This window comes from Aquarana catesbeiana, linkage group LG04 (genome assembly GCF_042186555.1).
Source record: "Aquarana catesbeiana isolate 2022-GZ linkage group LG04, ASM4218655v1, whole genome shotgun sequence".
NCBI classification, from domain to species: Eukaryota; Metazoa; Chordata; class Amphibia; order Anura; family Ranidae; genus Aquarana; species Aquarana catesbeiana.
The window spans coordinates 110,487,802-110,498,638 of record NC_133327.1 but is presented as its reverse complement, the minus strand read 5'-3'; the positions used below and the strand labels follow the sequence as shown (position 1 = coordinate 110,498,638).

The 10,837-nt window shown below is 41.0% G+C and overlaps 1 protein-coding gene across 3 annotated transcripts in view; it reads left to right on the top strand.

Moving 5' to 3' along the window:
* The first annotated feature begins 4,312 nt into the window (after positions 1 to 4,312).
* Positions 4,313 to 10,837, top strand: part of SNTG2 (syntrophin gamma 2) — an 827,232-nt gene continuing 820,707 nt past the window's right edge. For all 3 annotated transcript variants that reach the window (XM_073625453.1, XM_073625452.1, XM_073625454.1), the window contains exon 1: positions 4,313 to 4,633. In XM_073625453.1, coding sequence (XP_073481554.1) covers positions 4,565 to 4,633 — 69 coding nt within the window. In that variant the 5' untranslated portion in view covers positions 4,313 to 4,564. The remainder of the gene's footprint in view (positions 4,634 to 10,837) is intronic.

Below are 10,837 nucleotides of genomic sequence, written 5' to 3'. Positions count from 1 at the left end.
GGATCTTGGCCAGTTTCTCTTGAACCAGCCAAGATTTGTTCTATCTATGGCAGGCTATGGCAGAGTGATTAGGGTGTGACCAGGCACATCTGACACACCCTGTGCGCATGCCTATGCAAGAGGTATGTTACTGGCCAGATCACCAGGTGAAAACAGAAGGAGAAAAGAAAAGAAAAAGGATGCAGTCACCACATCTACACTAATTGGCCACTTTATTTGGAACACCTGTTCTCTTGCGTGGTAAGCCAAATGGCTAATCAGCCAATCACATGGCAGCAACTCAATGCATTTAGACATCTAGATGTGGTGAAGTCGACTTGCCAAAGTTCAAACTGAGCATCAGAATGGGGAAGAAAGGGGATTTAAGTGACTTTGAATGTGGCATGATTGTTGGTGCAAGGTGGACTGGTCTGGATATTTCAAAAACTGCTGATCTACTGGGATTTTCATGCACAACCATCTCTAGGGTTTACAGAGAATGGTCCAAAAAAGAGAAAATATCCAGTAAGCAGAGGTTGTGTGGATGAAAATGCCTTGTTGATGTCAAAGGTCAGGGGAGAATGGTCAGACTGGTTCGAGATCATAGAAAGGCAAAAGTAACTCAAATAACCACTGGTTACAACTAAGGTATGGAGACTACCATCTCTGAACACAAAATACATTGAACCTTGAAGCAGATGGACTACAGCAGCAGAAGACCACACTGGGTGCCACTCCTGACAGCTTAGAACAGGAAACTGAGGCTACGATTTGCACAGGCTCACCAAATTTGAGCAATAAAAGATTGAAAAATATTGCCTGGTCTGATGAGTCTCGATTTTAGCTGTGACATTCAGATGGTAGGGTCAGAATTTGGCGTAAACAAGATGAAAGCATGGATCCATCCTGCCTTGCATTAACGGTTCAGGCTGTTATTGAAATGTGTGGTGGATACTTTCTTGGCACACTTTGGGCCCTTTAGTACCAATTGAGTATTGTTTAAATGCCACGGCCTACCTGAGTATTGTTGCTGGTCCATCCCTTTATGACTACAGTGTACCCATCTTCTGATGGCTACTTACAGCAGGATAATGGACCATGTCACAAAGCTCAAATCATCTCACCACTGGTTTCTTGAACATGACAATGAGTTCACTCTACTACAATGGCCTCCACAGTCACCAGATCTTAATCCAATAGAGCACCTTTTGGATGTGGTGGCATGGGAGATTTGCATCATGGATGTGCAGCGGACAAATCTGCAGATGGACCAAAATCTCTGAGGGATGTTTCCAACACCTTGTTGAATCTATGCCAAGAAGAATTAAGGCAGTACTGAAAGCAAAAGGGGATCCAACCCTGTACCAGCAAGGTGTACCTAATAAAGTGACCGGCAAGTGTATTTATTGGTAAGCTGCAATACCTGTACATATGGATGGGCCGAACAACCCCCCCCCCCCGGTTTGGTTTGCACCAGAACACCGAACATGCAGACCCTATTAAAGTCTATGGGACACAAACATGAAAAAGTGCTCATTCATTTTAAAGGCTTATATGCCAGTTATTGCCATAAAAAGTGTATGGGGACCCGGGTAATGCCCCAGGGGACATGTATTAATGCAAACAAAAAGTTTTTAAAACAATATTTTTTTCATGTGCAGTGATTTTAATAATGCTTAAAGTGAAACAATACTAATTAAATTGTTTAAATATTAAAATTAAAATGAAATATCATGGCTGGGGGTCCCCTAAGTCTGCCTGTAAAGTGGCACATCTGTGCGATGTGTAAAACAGTGCAGCAGCAATAATTAAATTTCTAAAGGAAAAAATTTAAAGTAAACTTGCTCGAGGCTGTAATGTATTGACGGCTCCCAGCAATACATAGGTAAAATCAAGGAAAAATGGTGTAGGGTCCCTCCCCAGTCTATACCAGGCCCTTCGGGTCTGGTATGGATATTAAGGGGAACTCCACGCCAACATTTAAAAAAAAAATATCATACCAAACCCTTATCCGAGCATGCAGCCTAAAGTTCAGGATAGGGGGCGACGAGTGAGTGTCCCCCCTCCTGAACCATACCAGGCCACATGCCCTCTACATGGAGAGGGTGCTTTGGGGTCCCACACAAAGCACCTTGTTCCCATGTTGATGGCGACAAGAGCATCTTTCTAACAACCCTGGCCATTGGTTGTCAGGGTCTGTGGGTGAGGGGCTTATCGGAATCTGGAAGCTCCCTTTAACAAGGGGGCCCCCAGATCCCACCCCCCCCATGTGAATAGGTATTGGGTACATTGTACCCCTACCCATTCACCAAAAAAAGTGTCAAAAAGTAAAAACCACAACAGACAGTTTTTGACAATTACTTTATTAAAAAAAAAATCCCTGAATGTCCATCCATCTTCAATTGCACTGCACGACAGACCCAAAAATGAAAAAACTCTGCCTCCATGTGAGGCCTCCCAGGAACTGCTGTCATTTCGCTTTGACAGCTCTTATATAGACAAGGGCGGGGCCACCCACTGACATATATAAATACTATATGGACTGCACTATATACTCTGAATTGTATTATATATACTATACGGACTGCACTATATACTCTGAATTGTATTATATATACTATACGGACTGCGCTATATACTCTGAATTGTATTATATATACTATACAGACTTCACTATATACTCTGAACTGTATTATATATACTATACGGACTGCACTATATACTCTAAACTGTATTATATATACTATACAAACTGCACTATATACGCTAAACTGTACTATATATACTATACGGACTGCACTATATACTCTGAACTGTATTATATATATACTACACTAACTGCACTATATACTCTGAACTGTATTATATATATACTATACAAACTGCACTATATGCTCTGAACTGTATTATACATATACTACACTAACTGCACTATATACTCTGAACTGTATTATATATATATACAGTACTATACTAACTGCACTATGTACTCTGAACTGTATTATATATATACTACACTGACTGGCTGCACACTACACTAACTAGCTGCCCGATCGCCATTTATTCACTATATACGGCCACAGCCTTATATAATGTACTTAGCCCCTGGGCCATGATTGGCCAAAGGCACATCGCGCTGTATTATATATATACTACACTGACTGACTGCACACTACACTAACTACCTGCCTAATCGCCATTCATTCTCTATATACGGCTGCCGTGTAAGCATCAGCCTTATATAGTGTACTTAGCCCCTGAGACATGATTGGCCAAAAGAAAACTGCCTTTGGCCAAACATGGCTCTCACAGCACATCGCGCTATGATTGGCCAAAGCATGCAGGTCAGGTGCATGCTTTGGCCAATCAGCAGCCATCAATGCACCTTGATCTCACAGTGCATTATGGGGCGTTCAGCTGCTGGTGACCTTGCCGCAAGTGCCCCATATTTTCATTTGTTCTATGAACAAACACCCGATGTTCGAGTCAAACTTACCTTTGACTTGATCATCGGGACCATCCCTTCCTGTATATTACATTTTTGGATTGTACATTTCATGTTACTATTTTTAATCATGTGTTATTAATAAATGGTTTAATAAATGATTTTTCTACTTTACTGTATGATTGTTACATGAGTTCAAGTGCCTTTAAAGTCAAATCCAAGGGGAAATTGGATTTATTACATTTTTGGATTTAAAGCGGAGTTCCAGCCTGATGAAAAAAGTCAGCAGCTACAAATACTGTAGATGACTTTTAATATAAGGACACTTACCTGTCCAGGGAGCCCGCAATGTCGGCAAGCCAAGCCCATCTGTCCATCAGCTTTGGGTGCAGGTGCAGGTGCAAGCATTGCTAGTAAGGAAAACCAGCAGTGAAGCCTTCAGGCTCCACAATCTGTTTCTTACTGCGCGCCACACTTTCTGAATGGTCCCATCGTCTTCTGAAACACGCATGGGTCCCAGAAGACGGGGGGAAGGCCGTGGGACAGTGGATCCCAAAGAAAACATGCCAAAAAGGTATGAAAAAGAAAAAAAATTCAAAAACGAGGGGGGGGGGGTGTTCTTTTGTTTGAGATCTCTTTTTGCCTGGAACTGCACTTTAATATCGCTTTCAATCCAACATTAACCCCCTTGGTTGCTTTTAAGCCTCAACGGCCAGGCGGCGATGCGTTCCAAGGCAATAAGTATAGGAATTGTCTAATCACACTAGAGTAAGTGAATAAAAGTGGAATAGAAGTGTGATAGAGCCAGCAGGTGGAGGAACATGTTAGTAAATGACAGCGAGTGAGAGAAGGAGGCTGAGCTGTATTAGAAGGGAGGGAGGGAGGGAGAAGCAGTGGGGAACTCTCTGGATGTGATAACGTTGTAGAGTCCCTGCTGCTGATACTGCTGCCGGCTGCTGTTCCATCCACATACACACATCCTCTCTCTCCTCTCCTCTGATGGATTAGTTCGCCGAGGTGCTTCTATCTTGATAAGTTGCTTACTCTTCCTGCTACTCTGCTGCTGCCTCACAGCGCTTGGCATTCGGAATAAATGACTGATACAAGATCCCATCGTCCGGGAATCCAACTGCATGGGAGATGAATGCTGCAGGGAAGCAGCTGCCACCCCAACTAGATCGGCCGGTCAGCCTATTTGTACCAACTTGGGCAAGTATAATATCGCTTTATTCATTACCTTGCCGCTGTCTGTGCGCCGCTGATCGTTGTCCTGAACCCCCGCCGCTGTTTGGGCGCCGCTGTCCATGGTCCTGAATTCCTGCCGCTGTCCATGGTGCTGAACCCCTGCCGCTATATGTTCGCCGCTGTTCATGGTCGTGAACTCCTGCCACTGTTCATGGTGCTGAACCCCCGCGGGTGTTTCTGCGCTGCTGTCCATGGTCCTGAATTCCTGCTGCTGTCCATGGTGCTGAACCCCCGCCGCTTTCTGTGCGCCGCTGTCCATGTTGCCGAACCCCCCAATAAATCATCACTCACTGACAGTGCGATCTGCTTATTGCTTCTATTACTCGGGGGGTTTGATGTCCTGAATTAGTACATTAGTAATAGGCACAGATCAAAGTGGTCCATCTGTGCTGGAAAACACAGAGATTTACCCCCGTACTTACTTTCTGGAGATAAGTCCTCAGCTGTTGAGTGACTTGGACTTTTAAGATGGGGTTATGGATGATCTGTGCAGGCAGCACGATCATCACTGCATTTCATCAAATCTCACACGATTGTAAGCCTCTCTTTGCACAGGGGGTACAATCACTTCCAGGCTTGTGTCTCACTATAGCCATATGCCTGATAAGAACATTTTGGCAAACTAGTAATATGAAAAGTTTCTTCTGAACTATCATGGGGGTCCCAGGAATTTAAAGTGGTATCAACCCCAAAAATAAACATTTATCATATCTCAGCTTACCAATTCTTAGATGTCCTGGCTGCATTAGCTTTCTTTTTTCTTACCTTTTAGCTCTCTATTTTCATCTGGTGATCTGGCCAAGCCTGTTGTTTTTCAAAAGAACAAGCTCTCTTGCAGTTGCAGGGATGAGTAAAACCATTTAACACTGCCAGGGGTGCTTACAATCATTTTATTTATGTAAAACCTTTATCTAAAAAAAAAACAAAAAAAACTGCTGCTGCAAGTATGAGCTGAAGACTGGCTTCAATTTGTTAGTGTTAATTTAAAACTGCCAGTGCATCTAACACTTCATTCTCCCCAGACTGCCAATTCTGCTGTGCAAAGGTGCCACCTGTGCTCCAGGCTGGGGGCACTATAATACAGGAGGTGTGCTACTGGCCAGATCACCATTTCAAAATAGAGAGGAAAAGCTTAAAAAAAACTAACGCAGCCACCACATCTAATGATTAGTAATCCACAATATATTACATTTTTTGTTTGGGTTTTAATACCGCTTTAAGTCTCTCTCTGCATTGGGGTAAAGTCACTTCTAGGCTTGGGTCTCACTGTATCCATATGGATGATAAGAACATTTTGGCAAACTAGTAATATAAAAAGTTTCTTCTGCACTATAACGGGAGTCCTAGAATTTTAAAGCAGTATTAAACCCAAAAGCAAGCATTTATTATATTGCAGTCTACCAATTATTTGAGGTGGTGGCTGCATTTAATTTCTTTTTTAGGTTTTCAATTTTTTAATTTCACATGATGAGCCTGCCGAAAAGTCTGTTGTTTTTCAACAGACCAAGCTGTCCTGCAGATGTAGCAGTTACAGGGTCAAGATAAACAATTTAACGCTGACAGGGGTGCTTACAATGGTCAGCTTGTATTTATTTATTTAAAACCTTTATCCCAAAATGAAAAAAAAAATACTACTGCAACTGTTTAAAAAATATGAGCTGGAGTTTGCCTTCAAACAATATCTAAATCTGCTAGTACATCTAAAACTTCCCTCTCCCAGAATATCAATTCTGCTGTCTGCCAGGCACTCTAATACAGGAGGTGTGTTACTGCCCAGCTCTCCCACATCTAATGATTGGTAAGCTGCAATATATTACATTTTTGGGGTTTATTACCACCTTAAGTCTTTCTCTGCCCTTCCAGGCTTGTGTCTCACTATAGCTATGGCTATGGCTGGTAGGAACAATTTTGCAAACTAGTAAAATAAAGTGTTTTTTTTTTCTGAACTATCATAGGGGTCCTATAATATTAACAGCATTATCATTGTGAAGATTGAGGCTGGGCTCACACCATTGCGAATTGCAATAGCAGGAGATTTTGACCGGCTTTCTATGGAGCCAGTTCACATATCTCCGCTGTGGCTCTGGTTGCGAATTTGCACAGGAGCCCTGTGTGTCTTTTGGTCCATTTTAGGTCAGATTCAGCCAAAAATTTGGGCTGAGATTGGACTGGAAACATTGAACAGGGATGCACAGGACCCCTGCTGGGAATCGCATCAGTATTAGGTGTGAACCCAACCCTAATGGGTCGATTCATTCAAAATAGATGTATATAGATGTACACCAAGCAATAAACCAATGATCACTTTGCTGTACCTCCAGGGATCCCTTTGGTGAGATTTTTGTGCTTCAATTTCTGAACCAACACACCACACCATTACAAGAGGCTCCCTCTCTAACTCATCATCACTATCTCATTTTGTGTTTCTAATTTAGTTTAATAATGGAACAAGTAATAGGAGCAGGGGTCATTCAAGGCTTCATATTTGATGTGAACATATCAAGGAACATAGATCACACCAATGGAGTCCCAAAATTATAGAAGAACCTAGAAGTCACACAGCCAAGATATTTGAAAATACAGGCTACTACTTAAAGGGAAACTGTATTATTTTAAATCTCTTTGTAGATAGTATATTTCCTCATTTAATACTAAGGCTATGCTTCTTGCTTCGTAGACTGTTGTGTCTTGCTGATTGACAGCAGTAGCCACTCTTCAGAATCTAATGGTACAGAATGCAGAGATCTTGGTAGTTATGGACCATATGATCCTTGCTTAGGTTTTAACTGAGTGCTCTAGGAAATATAACTAGAAAGGAATGAGGGTAGGTGTACAGTGCTTCTGTCCGGTACGCTCTCAACTTCCGGTCTGTGCTATTTGATGAATGCAATTTGTCACTGCAATGGAAATGAATAGGGCTGCCAATTGCAGTGACCAATTCCCTGCATAAAATAGTGCCAAGTAGAGCACAGCGGGAAGCACTGAACTAACCATTCCGTTGCACACCCTGTGCAATTTTTGGAGAGCCATAAGTTGAAAAGGACAGTACAGAGGTGATTAACACTTTACCTGTTGATTCCAATGAAGTGTGAATTTTAATGATAGGTATTCTATAACTGAAGTAATTCAAAAAATGGTTTTAAATGGTCTAAATACTGTAGAACAATACTGAAATAGAATTATTATTTTACATTTTTTATGTTGAATGCTTCCTAAATATATTAACATTTATAGCACATTCATGACTATTTGCTAAGGCAGTGCTAAGCGCACTTGGTTTGGCGGTCCACAGCACTTTGCTTTTTCTGCTGCCCTTGTGAATAAGCTCACTTATATAATGTTATCTCTATAGATGTGTTTGAACACAAATATGGTAGTTATTCAACATTTTGTGATGTAATACTTGAACATAATAACTTGAGTACTATGATTTTTTTTTTTTTTATGGCAAGACCCATATAGGGGTACATATGTCACAGCTAAAGCTAACATTGATGTTTTAGATGTAACCAATTTATAAAATAAAAAAAAAACATTTAAAAAAAGTATATCTTGGACTCTTGCCCACAGCAGCCAACTAGAATGAAACCTGCCTTTTTTACCCTAATATGTTAAAACAATTGGTTACTGTGTCCAATGACTCAAGCTTTCATAGCAAGTTCCTCTGGGGTTTATTTACCAAAACTGGAGAGTGCAAAATGTGGTACAGCTGTGCATGGTAGCCAATCAGCTTCTAAGTTCAGTTTGTTCAATTAGGCTTTCACAAAAAACCTGGAAGCTGATTGGTTTCTATGCAGAGCTGCACCAGATTTTGCACTCTCCAGTTTTAGTAAATCAACCCTCTGTGTCTTCACATGGATATATATGCTGCATTTGTAATCAAAATCTGAAAATGTGTGCTTACTGCAAATATCCAATCAGTTCACAAAGAGATGTAAAAATTGTTGTAGTTCTGTTTTAATCCACTGGATCCTTGGCACATTTGGTTGATGAAAACTGTCACTCCTCAGTAAATCGTCTGCTTATGATACTGGAAAATATATATTCTTTTATTTAATTCAACAAAATGTAAAGTGAGTCTGATGTTATTTTGAAAAGAAAAAACAAAAACAAAACACAACCAAAAGAAAAAGGCTAAACTCTGCTTTTCTGCCACCTGTTCTTCAGATCTTCCTTGCAGAGCAAAGCCACTGGCAGAATCTTCACACCTGACACTTCCAGGAGTGTCGGATGCCTGCTCCCTCTGCCATGCACTGCAGCACCATCCAGTGGTCATTGTGTCCTGTAGTGAGGTACAGTAGGTACTGGTGGCAGGAACCACAGCTTGTAGTGTGCGTTAAATAATCCCAACATTTATGAATGTGTCAGATGTGAAAATTCTGCTGGAGGCCATAGCTCTGAAAGAGAACAAAGATCAGAGGAGCATGTGGTGGGATAGGTGAGTATAAATAGGTTTCCTTTTGGCAGGTTGCGGTTTGATTTTTTTTTTTAATTGTTACAGAGCTGCTTTTTTAATGTTAACTGTTTTGTATCTTACATTTGTGTATGTGGAGGTAGTAAAAATTTGGCATTTTGAAAGGTACTAGGCAGCATATTTGTTTCACTATACCTACTGAATACCTAAGCCACAACAAGTATGTAGCCAGTGAAGTCAGAATGCCTATCCTGCACACTTGTTCCAGATCAGTGACACACTGAGGAGAATATTTAAAAAAAGCAATGATAATGTTGAAATTCATATTTATTTTCCATTTTTTCACTTGACTTTCAATATCAGAGGCTTGTAACAGTTCTTGCAATTGCAATTTCAACATTGATAATATACTAGCAGTTTTCAAGTGTAATTGCTGCTGCAAACTTTGTAGCTGTTTGGGTCCATGTCTGTCCAAAACTTTCCATACTTTTGATCGGTATTTATTTATTTATTTTACATTTAAAGTGTTACTAAACCCACAACAGTAAAATCAGTCTGTATATGCAGTAAAGCTTGCTTGTTATACTCACTGTGGAATTGTGTAAAAAGGCTGTTCGATCCTGTCTTCTCTGATCCTCCCCTTCCTCCACAGTCCCCAAACCATCTCCTGATAGAACAGAGCTTTGGGAGCAAGCTGCACATCAATTTGGTGTGTATTGCCAGAGAGTTTTTTTTTGCTATTTTCTTGTGAGGGTGCATGTGATCAGCACAGGGCCAATCAGCACTGTCCAGACAGAGGGTCAGGGGTCATGCCTCATAGGACAATCAGGGGAGAATGAAAACCCCTCCTACAAGCTTTAACCAGTGCTCTGCTAGACACTGAAATAAGTCACAATATTACTCTAACTGCTGATGAGAAAAGATATTTAGCAGTTTATATTTACTAAAACTATTGAATTTCCATGCTCTGTGTACTGGAGACCAGATATAGTGGATGCAGGGTCCTGGGTTAGTAACACTTTAAGTAGATCTAGAGTCAGATATAATTTTTATGTTAGGTACATGCATGCTTATTATGTTGGCTCACAGATGACAGCTTTTGGATTTGGTCAGAAATGTCTGACACAAATCAGCCCCTGCAGCAGTCTCTCACTTTGTGACTTGCAGCAAGGTTACAATTTTTCAGTGTTCTGATCACTCAGGAAGAAGAATCTGTGGAAATGCTTCCTCCTGCCCACAGCTGACTGATGACATCATCTCAACCTAGGCAGAGTCACTTGACTGAACCTCAAGCGTGTCTTTATAATGATAAAAGCATTTTGAAAAAATAATACTGTTGTATATCGTAAACTGTCGGGAATGTATGTATGCACACCTATTAAATTACTGAGAGATCAGCTTTAAGAACCCCCTTTCAGCCCACTTCAATACTGGTATCTATCTGCCTGTATGTCTTTTAACACTAGAATATGTTTAGATAGCATAAAAAGGCATTTCCCTTCCATAGCATGGCTGCTCAATTCCTGTGCTATTCAACACCACCAGTGTGCAGAAAGGGGTACCGGCATGGGGGATGGGTGATGGTGGTGGGGATGGGGCTTTATGTGCCTACCCCCACTTCCTTTCATGAGCATGTCCCATTGCATGAATGTACAAGCATAGTTATAGAAACACACACTTTTTTGTAAGTAATCCCAGCACCATTAGTTATCTATAATAATATTCCAATAACATAGCTGCAATGCTTAATATTG